Below are 16911 nucleotides of genomic sequence, written 5' to 3'. Positions count from 1 at the left end.
GAATGAGAGAACTACTACCATTGTCCCCATTTTTTAAAATTATCTATTTATTTATTTATTTTTTTATTTGTTACAGACTGCATTTTGATTCATTGTACACAAATTGGGCACATCATTTCATTTCTATGGTTGTGCACGATATAGATTCATACCATTCAGGTAATCATACAGGTACATAGGGTAATGATGTCTGTCTCATTCCACCATTTTTCATATTCCCCTCCCTCTCATTTCCTTCTACATAATCTAAAGTTCCTCCACTTTTCTCTCACTCCCCACCCCCATTATATATCATCATCCACTTATCTGGGAAATCATTCTTTTTTGGGGGGGATTGGCTTATTTTACTTAGCATGATATTCTCCAATTCCATCCATTTATTTGCAAATGCCATAATATTATTCTTCTTTATGGCTGAATATTTTAAAGATAGAAAAACTGAGCCTCAGGGAGTAACTTACACAAGTTCCCATGTCTGGAAAGGGATAGACCCAGGCTCGGCTCTTGCTCCTGATCACCACCCATTTGCCTGTATGCATATACCCTCATTTAAGTCATTGGCTGAGGATCTGAGCCTAGTGATCAGGTGTCAGGTCACTGATGGCATGTCCCCAGCCCTCAGGAAGACATAATACCAGGATCAGAAGTGTCCCCCGAAGTCTCATGTGTTGAAGGCTTGGTCCCTAGGGCAGTAATGTTCAGAGGTAAAACTTTTGAAAAGTGATTGGATCATGAGGATCAATATCATGGATCATGAGGGCTCTGACCCTTGTCAGTGGATTAATCCATTATAGATGAGTGGGCTGCTGGGAGGTGGTGCAAACTGTAGGCAATGGAGCCTAGTTGGAGGAAGTAGGTCAATGAGAGCATAACCCCAGCCCCTTTCTGTCTCCCTTCCTCCTCCCCCTCTTCCCACTGGAAGAATAGTGTCAGGAAGACCAAAGCAAGAATATGTTTGAGCTTATGAAAATATTAAGAAAAACCAAAAGTATGTGTGTTCCACGTAAGAAGAACCAAAAGCATAGGTACCCATAGTGGTGAGGTTACAAAGAACAGAGGTAAACTCCTCAATTCCTTTCTGTATTTGTTATCTCATCATAAAGAATGGGTAATGAGGTCTTTGATACCTTGACCTAAAATCTCAATTTGCTGCTCTAAACAAGTGGTTTTCAATATAATCCTAAGACCAGCAGAATCAGCATGACGTGGGTACTTGCTAGAAATTGCAGATTCTTAGGCCCACCACAGACCTACTGAATCAGAATCTCTGGGGTGGAGACCAGCAATCTGTTTCAATAGACTTTCCAAATTATTCTGATGCCTCGCATAAGTTACAGTATAACTGCTATCAGTAAAATCAAGACCAATTAATACCCCAGGGACAAACTTCAGTAAGACCACCAAACCACTGGTCATGATCTTCTCCTGATTGTACAGCACTGGAAAAGGGCAGTCTGAGACTGTCAATCTTTGCTCCAATTTTCTAAACATGAGGAAACCATGGACACCAGTGAGCTTGATGTTACTCCAAGGCAGAGTTTCAAAACGTTATCAATCCAATGACTCATGAACACAAAGACAGGGAAGCAGAATGTGTTCATTGGAAAATACAGGGCACACTGTCCTAGTATCTCTCTGTAAGAAGGGTAGCAGACAGATACATGTGGCATAGGGTGGTCATGTTATATCTGGATATAAGTCAGTTATTTTGACAAAGCATTTCTTGGGCAACTTGAGAACTCTGACCTGATTGACAATTCATGGAAGGGAAGGGGACAAATGTTAACTTTCTTCTCAGAACAACCTCATAAGATATATTCCAGCTTCATCCCCTTTTCACTCATAAGGAAACTAAGATTTGGAAAAGTTAAGGACATTGCCCAGGGTCATGCAGATGATGAGGAGGAAGGAGCTGGGATTCAAGTCCACATATGTATGCTTCCGAGGTCTCTATTCTTCCCACCAACACCTCCTTCCTGTGTACTTGATGGGTAGATTGATCTACCTATGACCATTGATGCCGAAAGGATGCTCATTATTAGGCTAATTTTGATTGACTTAAGTGAGAGTATCAATGATCTGCTTAGCATATTCACCAATGGCAATGCTTTGGGGGAATTCTCAATATTCAGGGTCTCAGCTAAATTCTTATCAACCTAACAGGAGGAAATTTAATATAGATAGATTAAAAATTCTATACATAGGTTCAAAGCAATGATACAAATACAGAGGGATGACAGTACCAACCATCAATGGATGTGTGGTGGATTTGAAGGATAATGTGACCTTAGATTGCAACAATGGACCTGTAACATCTTTAAGAATCAGAGAGGTTAGTGAAGCTCTTTTTTTACTCTGCTGGTCAGATCCCACTTGGAGAATCACATTTAATTTTGGGCACCAGGCTGGAAAGGAACCATGGTGGTAGAGAAATTGGAAGGTTGAAAGGTTTGGGGAGAGAAGAAGTCTCCAAGGAGCATGAGAGCCATTTTCCTTTATTTAGCAAATACTCCTTAGGTGTCTGAGGACTCCAAGGTACTCTGTGCTGGGAAATACAAAAATCAGGAAAACATGATTCCTGCTCTTAAGGGACTCATAGATTTGGCTTGTGAATCTCTAGGTGTAGAAATAGGCTTGGGAGAAGATCTATTGGAAGCCAGATTCTGCCTGCACACTGGTGAGAATATTCTAATACGTAAGAGCTTCTGAGGCAAGTGTGGCATCTCTTAGAGGTGGTGAATTTAGCATCCTGGGAGATGCTCAGGCAGGAGTGAGTCCCTCTTATGGGGCCATGGAGAGGGAAATACATGTCATATGGAGAGAGTTGGTATACTAGGAAGCTAGGGCAACCATAACAAAGTACCAGCCTGGGTGCTTAAAGTACAGGAATATACTGTCTTACAGTCTGGAGACTGGGAACCCAAAATTAATGGATCCCCAGTGTTGGTGCCTTCTGAGAGCTCTAAGGAAAGGATCTGTCCTTGGTTTCTCCCCATAACCTGTAGATGGCCATCTTCCTGTTCTCATGGCATTCTCCCTATTTGCTCAACTATCACCAAACTTCCCCACTAACAAGGATATCAGTCAGAATGAATTAAGGCATACCCTGAGGTCCATCTAATTTTAACTTGACTACCTCTGTGAAGATGCTATCTCTAAGGTCACCTTCTAGGAGTTAGAATTTCAACCAGTGGCAGAGACATGATTCAACCTTAACACTGTGGTTAGGTGGCTCCCTTCTTATTCCAGCCTGCTTTGGTTCAACACAACTGTGCCAGGAAGGTCTCTGCCTCCCAGGACACTTACAAGATTCCAACCCACAGGAAGCAGTGACTGAGGTGCTGCGCGGAGCAGGACAGCCTGGAGCAAAGCCTGGCAACTGGCAGTGCTCGGCCTCAGTACCTAGTGGGCCCTAGCCTGAACAGCTTTCCCAGGGGGCCCCTGGCCTGCAGAGTGGCCCAATGCCCTGGATGACTGTTGGCAAAGCAGGAGAGCAACAGAGGGGAAGGACAGCAAGGTAATTGGGAATGGCACAGGAAATGGAAAACCGGTCAGCAGCTGGTAGTGAATGGCCCTAATTCAATTACAACAAGGAGGGAGGATGCGACCTACAGAGAGGACCGCCCTTCTGGCAAGACAGCAGCCCGCTGGCCTGGGGCACACAGGCCTGTGAGTTGGTGCCTAATTGGGCACCAGGAGTGCTGAGCCTCTGCCTCAGGATGGCACAGTTTCAGCTTGCCTCCTGCTAGGACTGGAGAGGACAGAACAGTAGAGCAGGCCCTGCTGCCTCTCAATGGAAGCAGAAACCTGGGGGCCGAGAGCAGGCCCAGGGAAGAATAAGCAAGGTGCAAAGAATGAAGGAAGAAAGCAGCACGGGCTGGCAGGGCTTCCTCCAGGCACGCCCCTCACAGTTCAGAGAGTGTATCCTAAGGCTGGTCCCTTCTTGCTGGACCCAGGCTGCTCCATTAAACAGGGAATGAGGGGAACTAGTTTTGCCTTTCATGGAGAAGAAATGGAACAATGTCAGTAGTGTAAAGGCACAGACTCTACTGGCATTTGTTTATTTTTAATGGATGTGTACTGTGTATTTAAATAGCAAAGCACAGAAAAATCCAAATTGTATAAAAGAATTTATAGTCAAAAGCAAGTTTCACCCCACACCTCTTATCCTCCTCCACAGATGCAACCTGTGAATCCAGTTTTCTCTGTATATTCCCTGCCACAAATATCCCTTTTTACCCATAAGGGAATAGGTTTTACACTGGACCTTGCTAAATTCCACAGATTACTCCAGGCCGACACACACCACCTCACTGTGCTACTCAGCAGCCTAGCAGTCCACCGGGTGTCTGGGCCATGGTTACATAAGCGGAAGCCATGGAAGATGCTAAGGATGCTTCCAGTCTTTGCTGGTGTAATCAAGGTTGCTTCACTCACTCTTTTGATGGCACCTCAGACATATGTACCTCTAGAGACTTACTCTTCAAAAGTGTCTTTGTTAAAAGGAGAGGTGGATATAGGAATTGTTGATTGGGATAGATAGTGCCAAATCACCCTCCTTAGAGATAGGTACCAATTTATACTTTCATCTAAGATTATTGAAAATACCTGTTTTCCTATCGCCTCTCCAAAAGAGGCATTATCAGCATTTGTTAACGTTGCCAATCCAGTGACTAGGATCTGATCATTGTTTGAAATTGGATTCCTTAGATTATAAATGAAGCTGACTACAGTTTTCTTGTTTGTAGTGGCATCAATTTAAACTTCAGAATTCAACCAAAAAGTTTAAGCTCCCAACAAATGGTCTCGAGGTCATCTGCTGGGCCTCAAGGGCCAGAAGTGATACACGGGCATGAGCAGTTGAGGCACCCACCCTGTAGCAATGGGATACCCTAGAAGAACCAGCATCATGTGTTCTTCCTCTGTTTTGGCAACTTGCTATCTGGATGGTGTCTGCCTGCCCTTCACATGTGCAGCTCTGGTGGCTGACTAGATGGGTTCAGAACAAAGCTGGGCTTGCTCACTATTCCTAACTATGCCCCCAGAGTGAACCACCAGCCTCTGCTTGCCAGTTTTCATTCATTGCTTCATTAAAGATCTGTGAAGCACCCACTTCATGCATGCACTATGCAGGACCTAAGGTTATACAGAAACAGTCGTCAGTTCACTTTCTTACAGAATTTGAAGTATAGGGAAGGAAAAGATGAGCAAATGATGAATTAGAGTGTAGCATGATGAATGCCTTAAATGGGGAAGAACAGCACACAGGACAAAAAAATATTCAGGGAGGTCCCAGAGCTTTCTGTAGGTCTCAGCTTCCCATAGTTGAGCCCATATAAAGGAACTTCAAGCCAGTGCATAGGGGAAGTGTCCTGGAATAAACCAAGAAGTCCTTGGGCACTGGGGACAGTACCTACCAGGTGGTGGGAGAGATTTGCAGGCCCAGATCTCAAGGGCGTCCCCAACCTGGCTTATGTCTTTGAATTTTATCTCATGAACTCTTGGAGGCATTGTGGAGCTTTGGATGCCATGGTCATATCTGAGAGTAATATGGTGTCCTTGAGTGAGAGCATTGGCATAAGTGAGCCTGGACACTTGGGGATCAGAAATCAACCTCCAGTGTCCCTGTGGCTTCACCACCCCTTTACAACAACTCCAGATTCTGAGACATAAAGCCACAGTCTCCATCACCATAAACTGGGTAGATTCATCCCGAGATATCCCATAGCACACCAGAGCCCTCAGTTATGCTCCCAAGGAAAGGATCACGATAGATTGTAGAGCCCCTGGATCCACCCTGAGGCTGCTTAGGCAGAAGACCGGAGAGAAGGCTGCTGAGCTGGCAGAAAGCATCTCCGAGTGACCTCCTGTGAGACATTCCCATTCCTTAAGGATATCTAAACTCTGTCCCACAGTGTTCTCAGCTTCTTGGAGAAAGTTCTCTTGGTCTCTTTCCCCAACAGTGGCAATCACTTGCCATGTACTGAGCCCAGGAATCCAAGGAGATAGATGAATGTGTTCTGGAGATAGTTTTGGCAATCCTCATTGATTGCTGTCCATGCTCATAAAATACAGCGCTTAATCGTCACAGCAATTGGGGTGGCCAATTTGAAAAATAATTACTGCCTTCTTTGAGATTACTTTGCCTTCTAATTAAAATCTCAAGACTGGGATATTAAAGGTGCATTGTCAATACAGCGTTCCGGATGCACCCAGCTAACCTCATTTGGGAAGGCAAAATTAATTAGTTTGTGTTTTAACACCCAGCTGTTATCCTAAGGAAAGAAATAGTCTACAAGTCAGCCACACAAACAGTCTCTAAATTGGCCAGAGTGACTGAAGAGAGAGAAAAGAAATCGAGAGTGATTTGTTCCTGCATAACTCAGTCAGCTTCTATTACAAGTTGCTCATTAAATGGCGCCCCTGTGTCCCTGTCAGACATCACTCAGGAGTTCTTGTTTACCCGTGGAGGCAGAATAAGAAATAAGTGGTCCCTCTCCTGACAGCCACTGAGCTCTTGATTCATTCTGGAACCTCATTTGCTGTTAAAACCTTTCCCAGTTAGTGATTCTGGGTGGAACCAGATCTGAAGGGATGGACGTTCTATTCCCATCCCCGGTGGCCACAGTTAAAAACTGCATGCCCTGCTAGCTTCCTTTTGCTTTTCTGTGTCTTCCCAATTCCATTTGATTCAAATGTTTGCTGAGTACAACAGAACTCACGATAATCAATTCTAGACTATGCTACAATAGCAAACCCTTAAACCCCAGTGGTTTAGCACAACAGCTATCTATTTCTCACCCTCGCAAAGCGTGATGTGAATTGTCAGGAGCTCTGTTTTGATCGGTGATTCGAGGATCTAGGATTCATCCTTCTTAAGCCAACTCATCTTAGCAGAAGGCTTTAAAGTTCTCCAGGTCAGGGGAAGACAAAGTGAGAGAACCTGCTCTTGTCACAGCCTTCAAGACAGAACAGACTACATGATCCCAGCTCAGTTACAAGGATACTGGAAGATGATACAGAGAGGAGATGATGGAGGATTCATCAAGTGCTTCTGTTTCTGCCACAGGATTTTGGATGCAGCACACACTGGGCGGAATGTCTTTGAATCCTGCAAAGGCATGGTTCCTACTCTTGGGAAGATCACAGTAGTTTCACATAGGAGACCACAACCCATGTGGTAATGAATTATCAGCCCAGGTTATTAAGCACAGTAAGAGAAGTAGAGATAAAACTCCTGGTAATCAGCTTGGGGTACTTAACAATCAGTATGAGCTGGGGAAGAGAGGAAGGAACAAAGGGAATATTTCCAGGAAGATGGGCTGCATGTGCTTAGTTTGGTGAGGGGACAGGAGAGAGTTCACCAAAAGGACATGTGGAAAAAGGCATGCAGGGAAGAGCCCAGCACACATCTGTTTCACCTCAGATTCACCTCTGAACCAATTGGATGTTTTGTCACTGATTAAATTTTTCTCTGTCCCTTCCTGGATATAGTGTTGATGGCCCAAAAAGAAATTTATTTCTGAGAGCCTAACCCTGCTAAGGCTCCATTATCAGAAAGTAAACAAACCACAAATCCCTAGAATGGCATTTGTCTGGTGTTAGGGTTTGGATTTGCTCAGGGAGTGAGCCTCAGTGAGTATTCATGTGGGGACACCGCTGACGGCTCACCTGTCACTGGATAGCATGAGCTGCATCTGCAGCCATCTCACCCCAACCCTGACCACTCCCCCATCCTATGGGGATGCAACACAGCATGAAAATATACCCAAGAAGCAGGGGTTGGGAAGTCTACGACTTATCTAAGCTGAATCACACCAGGTTCCTGCATTTTTCTCTGTGAACTGAAAGAAGCCAAGGTAGAATCACCTGCCAGTCAAAGCAGGAATTCTTAGCTGCACATTTGAATTTCAGTGGAAGGCTGCGAAAATCCCAGTGCTCCAACTCTACCAGGGAGTGGGATCCAGGCATCTCTAAAAGCTTCAGGTGATCCAGTGCAGCCTAAGCTGAGAACCTCTGCACTTGATCTGAAAATGCAATGGACTAGCTTAGGAGGGGCAAGCTCCCCATTACTTGATGTGTGTGAGGCAAGCTGGAGGAGCTCTTTGCCAGGATGTGTGCAAGGGTCCAAACATCAGCTGCTACTCTTCTGGAATTCTCGTCATTACATTCTCCCTACCTTTGTCCCCCAGGATTCTCCCAAGCTCAGCTTAGCCTATCAAGCATGCAGTGCAGAGGTGGCTTGAGGAAAGGCTCCTAATACAGTGTGCCTCAACCTCCACATCCAGCATTCCCAGAGCCAGCATAGCACCCCCTGATCGTTAGCTGGTGACTAAGCAGATGATCACATGGGGCTGTCCCAACATTATCACATTAGACCAGTCACATTCCTGGCTACCCATGTATCTGTGGAGGCTGAATCACGAGGGAGAAAATATATGAACTGGGAATCAATTCTTATGTACTTCCTGGAGCCTCTGTCTGTGGTATACACACCAGTACTGTGAAGTACTGGGTAAGAGTAAGATGCTGAGAGATGGCTTCTGAGGTAGGAGCAGACCTCAGGAGAGTGACAGGGAGGGAGGGGAGTCACCATGAAGTATAGTTAGGAAAGTCTGGGGAGGGAGAAATAGGCATGAAGTGGGTCTTTTAAACCAGGAATTAAAAACTTTCCTAGAACTCAGAGCAGAGTCGCTCTGTGGGGCAGTTATACAAAAATGTACCCCCAATGCAGACATCTGAAAACTCCCACCTACTACAATCAGTTCTTCTAACATTTTGGGAATTATTTGGGAATGCACCATTCTCCACCTGGCCAGGAGTGCCCCAACCTCAGGGTCCTGGAAAAGTTCCCTTGTCTGATGTTGAGCCAGATGATACCAGATACCCCATCAACCCAACACCAAGCATGACCTAGGAGCTTGGCTCATCCCTCCTCCTGGAGTGGGGAGGCCAGGAAAAACCTCCAAATGACCATTCGCTTCTTCAACCATCGTGGGCCCCTTAGCACAGAGACAGCAAGACAGACAACCTGCCATGAGCTCATAGTACAGCAGGGAAAACATGCATGCATATTGCAGCCCCATGAGACCACAAGCCCAGGGAGAGACTGGTACACAGGTGACAGCAGGTGCCCAGAGAGGCACACTTAGTACAGCCCAGAGACCAGGGAAAAGAACAAAGGAGTCTCAATGTGATTCTTGAGAGGAGGAGGTGCTGTGTCATAGTGTCCTGGGGAGCTGTGCCATGCTGCTGGGAAGGCCGGTGCAGTGTGAGGAGGGGTAACACTGGAGGGGGAGGGGGCTAGGTCATGCCAAGATTGTGTTTGCACTATGATACTTGGATTACTCCTGGATCAGGGAGAAGTTTCAGAGAGAAATCCTCAGAGGACTAGCCGAGGGTGCATGGCAGTGGTGGGCTCTCTCCATAGTGACTTCTCATTGGTGCAGGGAAGAAATGATGAGATCTGCAGTATGCCCACAAACACTCGCTCCTGTTATTTTTCGATTTCTTCATGTTTATGGTTACTAGAGCCTTTGTCCTGTTTTCTGCCTATGTCCTTCCATCTGATTCCCTGCCAGAAAATCCAGACACTAGGGATTTATTGACTTAGGATAAAATAAGAGGAAATACGAGAAAGTGGTCTCCAAGTGACAGGATTATGGAATGACCATAGTTGTCTAAGCAGTCACCTGGGGGGCTCTCACTGTTGAGTTGGAGGGGTGAGTGTGGGGATCCTCAAAGCACATTTTATTTAATCTAGTATTACATGGATTATTAGGAATCCTAAACCTCATCTGATTCAAAAGTGGCTAATGCTTCCTCTAAAAAATTAAGCAAAAAGAAAAAAAAAAAAGGATTTAAGATTAACAATATTTTGGAGTATTAACAATATTTTGGAATATTGTTATTAACAATATTTTGGAATATTTTGGAGTCTCCCTTTTATGAACTGCAGAGGGAACCATTTTGGAAAATAAAAGCATATTTGGGCTTCTGGGACACCTGCTCCTCCCCACTCACCCCAACACTTTAGTTAAAAATACTATGAACAATACAAAATGGTTCCATCTTTCAGAATATGTAAAGGTTTTTTGTCAAGCACACTTTCACTCTGGCATGAATTTCATTGGAGCATTTGATTATAAAGTACGCACATCTCTGGGCTACACTGTAATCAGAAGCTGCACTGACCTTCACTTTTGTTGAGGAATAAATGTTTCTTACAGTGGCAGATGGGAGACTGTGGGATGGGGGTCCCATGGACAGAAAAATGTGGACCACATCTGGTCCAGGGACATGGTGGTCAGGGACTTGTGGTCAAGACAGTCTTCCCACCAGGGTATAAGCATTGCTTTTGCAGAGATTCAGCCTTGGGTGAATCTCTAGGGTAGAAGTTTTAACTAGAAACGGAATGACGACAAACAGAATGGGCATGTTCTTGTGTCGGAGAAACTCCTAGGTTGTCTTGGAATGTTAGAAGTTGGAGGATGTCTTGGAGGTATTTGGGCTTTATCACATTATTATATCAGTGGGAAATATGAAGACCAACAGGGAGAAGTGACTGGCCCAAAGGCATACAGATAGTGAGCGACAGAACTGTCTGAGTTTCCAACCTCCCTCCTCCCAGCCTCTTCAGTATTTATCATCTGGCCCTTTATAGAAAAAGTTTGCCAACCCCCTTTGCAACTGTAGGCAGGCCTAAGTTCAAGCCAAAGTGGGCCGCTTACCTGGGTGAGCTTGGGCAAGCCACTTTTAAATTCTGAGACCCATTTTTGCATCTGCACTAAGGACACACTTGTTTTGTGATACCATAAAATCATGGGTGTGAAGCACCCAGTTTGAGTGCTTGATCAATGGTGAGTGTCAGCCCTCTGAGAAGGCAGCTGGGGATCCATCACTTGATTGGTCCCTGGAGTGGCTTCCGGGCAGGATAAAATTTTCCTCTTCCTGGAATAGATGATTCAAAAACTCGTGTTTCTCTCTCTCTCTCTCTCTCTCTCTCTCTCTCTCTCTCTCTCTCTCTCTCTCTCTCTCTCTCTCTCTTTTCTTTTGCAATTGATTCTTTTTAGTTATGCATGACAGTAGAATCCATTGTGACATAACTGTGCAAGCATGGAATATATCTTGTTGTAATTCAGACCCTAGTATTTCTCCTTCCCCTTCCCTCTCCCCACACTGGCTCCCTTCCCTCTGCTGATGTTCTGCCATTTTTAATTAATTTCTTGTGAATGTACACAATGGTGAGATTCACTGTGGTGTATTCATATATGTACATAGGAAAGTTTTGTTATTCCATTCTTTTCTCATCTCCCCTCCCTTCCCTTCCTTCCCTTTTATCTACTCCACTAAACTTTTCTCCCCCACCCCTTATTATGGGTTAGCTTCCACATATCAGAGAAAACATTCACATTTCTTTACCACTTCTTTTTTTTTTTCCTCAGATACTGGCTGACCAACAAAGTCCACATTAAAAGACCCACCACCGGCCTCTTGATGTACACTCTGGCCACACGTTTCTGCAATCAGATCTACCTCTATGGCTTCTGGCCCTTCCCCCTGGATCAGAACCAGAACCCTGTCAAGTACCACTACTATGACAGCCTCAAATATGGCTACACCTCCCAGGCTAGCCCCCACACCATGCCCTTGGAATTCAAGGCCCTCAAGAACCTGCACGAGCAGGGGGCATTGAAACTGACTGTCGGTCGATGTGACGGGGCCACGTAAGATGGGCACCCCATGAGACTCAGTGGCTCACATTTCCTGCCGGCTACACCACAGGCAGATGGGAGTCGGGTGGCACAAACAATAGAACAAGCAGGCTAGTGGTTTCCTTTGTTAAAGTGTAAAACAGTGACCAGAATATATATATCTGTACCTGCATATATATATTGACCTGAGTATTTATAACTGTGTGGTGTTCATCTAGCATTAGGCAGATAAGCCACAGGAAGAAGGTGTGGAGAACCCACCTGAACCAGATTGAAACTCAGTCCATCTTTGGGGGCGGAAGGACTTGACATGCAAAGAAGCCAGTCCCATGACTTTGGATGACAACCTGCCTCCTCGGTTGGGAGGATCTTTGGGCTCGTGGATGAATGGAGAGCCACCTGTTGTCAGCTGCCTGGACCTCTGGGATATGTGGATTCTGGGTAGCCAAGACCCAGAGAGGACAGATTGACCCAGTCTAAAGCCGTGCTGTTCACAGAGGAGCGGTTGGAGAGTTTAGCTGGGCAAAGGAGCACAAAGAAGCCAAGCAGAGGCCACAGCAGAGCTGAGGGCCTTGTTCCATGAACTTAGAGTTTGATTGCCCAAGGGACAAGCCATGGGTGACACACACGTCCCCGACAGGCCTCCACAGCTATGGAGAGAAAGCTAAAGGAGACATGATGAACAGTCCATATTTTGGCTAAGCAAGAATTACCAAGAACCTCAGATGGAGCAGGCAGATGATCCTAAAGAGGTAGAGTGCTCAAAATCACGTTTGTGAAAAATTGAGAACCTCTAAGGGTGTGCTCCACCTCAGAATAAGGAGGAAGAATGTCCAAAATGTGGTCATTGTGTTGGGTGTTTTTTAAAGCAACCGAGGTCTGCCAAGGAAGAGACCGTGGGATTTTGCCCGCTGGGTTAGCCTCCATCTCACCCTCTTAGAGTGTCACATGAGAGACTCTATCTATGTCCCTTCTGCCACCAGGGGAGACACAACAAAAATTGGAAAGGGCATTGTCAAGATAAATGTCATCCTTTATAAAATATATATGATTGCCTTTCTGGGGGCCTCACAGAGCCCCAAAGTGTGAGACCTGAAAGAATGTGAAGCCCCTAGACCCATGTCTTTGCAGCTGCTCTCTTTGTTTGCTGTCTGCATCCTGCTCTCTGCAGGGCACCTGCAGTCAATGTCATTTTCTTGCCACTTTTCCATCCTGAAGGTTACACTCACCCTCACAGACCTCCAATGCTAAGGTTTTCGACTTTAAAGGGAGAGGTTCCAATGTCCACCTCACACCCACCAACCCATCTCCCCAGAGAGGCAATGATTGTGGAATTTTGCAAAATCCCTTGCAAAGATTCTCCCTTGCTAAGATTCCTATTTAAGACTTCTGTTTTTATAAAAACACAAAGCCAAATGCTGGACATAATCTCCTGGAGAAATCTGGGCTTGATGCCAATAATTTAGGGGCTCGAATCACAGGTCACATGTAGAGAAGCATTAGTCAGCTCGATTTGTTAGGTGTATTCCCTTGCCTGATAAATAACAGTGTTTTAAAACATATTTGAAAGATAAGTAAAAAACCATTATCTCAAAGGTGAGGAGAGTTAAGAAAAGTAATCAAGATCTGCTCCTGAGCATACGAGACTGGACATAATTAATCAATGGCAAGGAATGGTTGATGGGAAGCGAACAAAGCTGTGGGAGGATACCCGAACCATTAACCCACACACAGACACTCCAGCCTGAAACCAGGACAGCCACCAAACATCCCTGATTTTTTTCCCTTTGTTCTTGTTGTTGCTTGAAGTCTGAGGTTTGGGATTTGCATTATAAAATGAATATTTAAGAAGGCAACAGCTCTAACGGTCTCAGTGGGAACTGAGTGGTTCAGCCTCCTCATGAGCAGTGGAAATAATTAGTATCATATTTTACTCGTCTCCAGAGCCTTTCGTCTTGAGGTTCTCGAAGGCCCTAGAAGAACATTTAATTTCTAAAGTTTGCAGTGCCCTGGGGAGCAGGTGGAATTACCAGCCAAGGCATTGGACTAGCCAAGGCCTTAGATTCCAGAAAATTCCAAGGTGAGTCCCAAGGGGAGCCCAGATGTCAAGTCCTGGAGCTGGCCATGAGATCTGTCTATGGGACCAGAGCTTTTCAGAGAACCGCTTAGGCAGGTTCCTTCCAGAAAAAGACTTGAGGCCCCAGAACCATCCACACACGTACCACTCCCTAACAGAGCAAGTCTTGTTCTGTCAAATTCTTTGGCTATGTGATGGCAGGAGCTCCAGGGACCTTGGCCTCTCCTCTCTCCTCATATTTCTCCACCTGGGCAAGCACAGCCAGGAGGCTGGCTGTCCTTCCTGCCTATTCGGAGCTTCCTTGGAGCCAAGGTTCCTCTACAGTCTCTGGTGTAGGCTGGCAAACCTTGAGTGGACCCAGGAGTCACCGTCTGTAGCCCTTATGATGATCCGTTGCCTTGTCACTACAGTCAGGCTTCCCATCATCCTCAGCTGGCCCTCGCTGAAGTTGGCTCAGTCAAATCTCCAGTCACCCACCATCACCCACCTGAGGCCCTTCAGACACACTCGGCCTCTTTTACTGAAGAGATGGAGCCCTCTGAGATGAGATCACTCCTCAGAATCTCTTGGGCTCTTCCCTCACCCTTCACCTTCTTCCTCCCATTTCTGACGAAGCGAGGTTCCTCCTCTGGCCAGATATGTTTTCTCTCACATGCTCAGCCCGTCTCTGCCATCTCTGTCCCCTATATGCACGAGCACATGATCATCGCATGCGTTCTGACTCCCATAGCCCCTTCACTCACCTCCCTTCACCACCAGACCTGGGCAGGGCCTCCAGCCCCCACTGCTGCCCTTCCTCCTGACATGCCTCACCTTCCACCTCTAGCCCACTCCTAGGCCAGGATCTCAGCACCCTCCATGTTGCCAATTCAGAAGGTCACTTTGCACCAAGAAAACCTAGAGTCACCCCCTCCTGGATAGTCCCTGGCCTAGGATACAGGTGCCACGTTCTGGCTTTTCCCTTTCATTCCCAACCTCTCCTGGCTATTTATTTATGTATTTATTTATATATTTATGAGTTATTTATTGACATTCCTACTTTGATCTAAAAAAGGAATCAAGGTAGATCTGACCATTCTTCTTGCCCCACAATGTAGACATTCCTTGTACTGGCGTCCTCCCCTCGGTCCCCCTACATACTCCATCAGCAGCCTCATGCTTTCCTCCAGAGGCAGTTGTCACCTCTCTCCTGAGCGCCCTGCCCTCCACTCCCCTCCACAGCCCAGCCCCTCTCCCCAGCTCCAGGCTTACAGTGCACAGCGCTGTGGACACACCCTGTCTGCTCTGGCAGCAGCACCATTAACTCAGCATGTTCTGAAGCAAGGGAGCCATCTCTGTCTTCTCTTCCTCCAGGATCCCTCCTTTTCTGTTGGAAGAACCATGACTCTCTCAACCATGCAGTCTGAGACCCTAAATCATCATCAACTGCTCTTCCATGTATACCCTTATTACTCCTTCCCACCGTTACCTCTTTAACTGTCCCTGGGATCTTCCAGCACCTCCTCTCCCAGATTTCCCCTGTGCATGCTTCCACATCCTCTGGTCCTTCCTGAGCATGCCCAGTGATTTGCACCTCCAACTCTTCACAAGCCTTTCTAAGTTCTCCTGGCCTAAAATTAAATGTACAAGTCTTTGTCCTAATACTACAGACCACCTGATAAGGTTCCATTCTTCCTTTACACCCTACATCAGCCAATCCAGAAAAGATGTCCTTCCTTGAAGGGACGCCTGCGTTTCCTGTCTCTGTGCCTTTGGTCTTGCAGCTCTCATCCCCTGGACCGCTCTTGAGTTTCTACCGAGGCCCACACAGAGACCACATCTTTCATGAAGCCCCTGATCCACCAACCGCCGGGATTTCTCCCTCCGCTGAACCACCGTAGCACTTTATTTGTACCTTTCTCATGGCACTGACCATATTCTGCCTTGTATTATAGTTATTTGTGCACTTGTCCTATGACTGTTCTTAGACTGTAAGCTCGCCAAGGGCAGGGACTGTTTTATTCATCAGTACTCCATCACAGCACCAGGTGTGGTGCCTAGCACACAGCAGTTGCTCAATAAATGTTTGTTGGATTAAATCCTGACTGCCTGTAGAGGCCTTTATAATTAACAAAATCATTTTGCCTCCATAAGAACTCCCACAAATGATATACTTCAGGCCAAAGCAGAAATAATTTTCCTCATTATGTAGGTCATAAAACTAAAACCCTGCTAAAGACTCCTGCCTCCCTGGAAGAATTCTCACCCAGCCCTCACTCCAGGGCTTTTTCTGTTAAACCTTGTGGTTGAGTCATTGTAAATGGAAAACTGACCGTCAGTACAGGCCAGGTTGTCCACAGGTCTGGGTTTCTCCTCCACAGGTCCAGAGCAAACCTCAGTGTGAACCCCACCCCTGTGCCCATCAGTACAGGCAGAATCTCACTCCTTTCTGGGAAGGACAAAAGTCATTTGGGTTGTCTCAGGCCTGGGGGTTGAAGCTGTAGGACCTCATCAATCATGCCTGCTGCCACTATCACAGGGTAGGAAGCCATTCGTCCAGATGGCAGCGAGACCAACAGCTCTGAGGGCTGCTGTTTGATAAATCTCTCCATGCCTAATTAAGGCTCCCCTTCCAGAATGAATGGAACAGGGTAGTTTATTGATGCCGGTCAGATGGGACTCCAGACGTGCCTGCTGCTTCATGAATGCCCTTAATAGCACTCCCAATGCCACCAACAGCCTGCCCCACCCGCTGTGTCTCCCAGCACGGCTGATGTCATCTCTTCCACCTTCATTCCCATTCTGTCCCCTCCCTTCTCCAAAGCTCTCTCCTTGGCAGGGTGAGCCCAGACAGCCAAGCGGCAGCCCTTCTTCCTCGGCACCTGATCCCTGACCTGGAGCAATGCTGGGAAATGGCAACTAGGAAAGGAGACAGAGGATGGGAAAGGCGGGGACTTGATGCCTCCCTCAGGAAGCAAAAAACAAATGGGCTTCTGTTCTGGTGGTGACCTATCCACAACAATGGGAGGTTTCCATGGTTACCGTCTAGAAGCAATATTTTAGTTGCCTTTAGGCTTTGTGAAGAGGATAGTTTAATTTTCTTTCTTAGCAGTCCAGGTGGTGGGGCAGTGTCCATATATG

The 16911-nt window shown here is 46.2% G+C and overlaps 1 protein-coding gene across 1 annotated transcript in view; it reads left to right on the top strand.

Annotated features, from left to right (window-relative positions):
• ST8SIA2 (ST8 alpha-N-acetyl-neuraminide alpha-2,8-sialyltransferase 2) overlaps nt 1–15833 on the top strand; it is a 72254-nt gene extending 56421 nt beyond the window's left edge. The window contains exon 6 of the mRNA XM_079127349.1: nt 11445–15833. Within this exon, the coding sequence (XP_078983475.1) occupies nt 11445–11730 (286 nt within the window). The 3' untranslated portion in view covers nt 11731–15833. The remainder of the gene's footprint in view (nt 1–11444) is intronic.
• The last annotated feature ends 1078 nt before the right edge of the window (nt 15834–16911 follow it).

The sequence above is a fragment of the Sciurus vulgaris genome, assembly GCF_902686455.1.
Source record: "Sciurus vulgaris genome assembly, chromosome: 2".
NCBI classification, from domain to species: Eukaryota; Metazoa; Chordata; class Mammalia; order Rodentia; family Sciuridae; genus Sciurus; species Sciurus vulgaris.
This window is presented reverse-complemented; position numbering and strand designations above follow the sequence as displayed.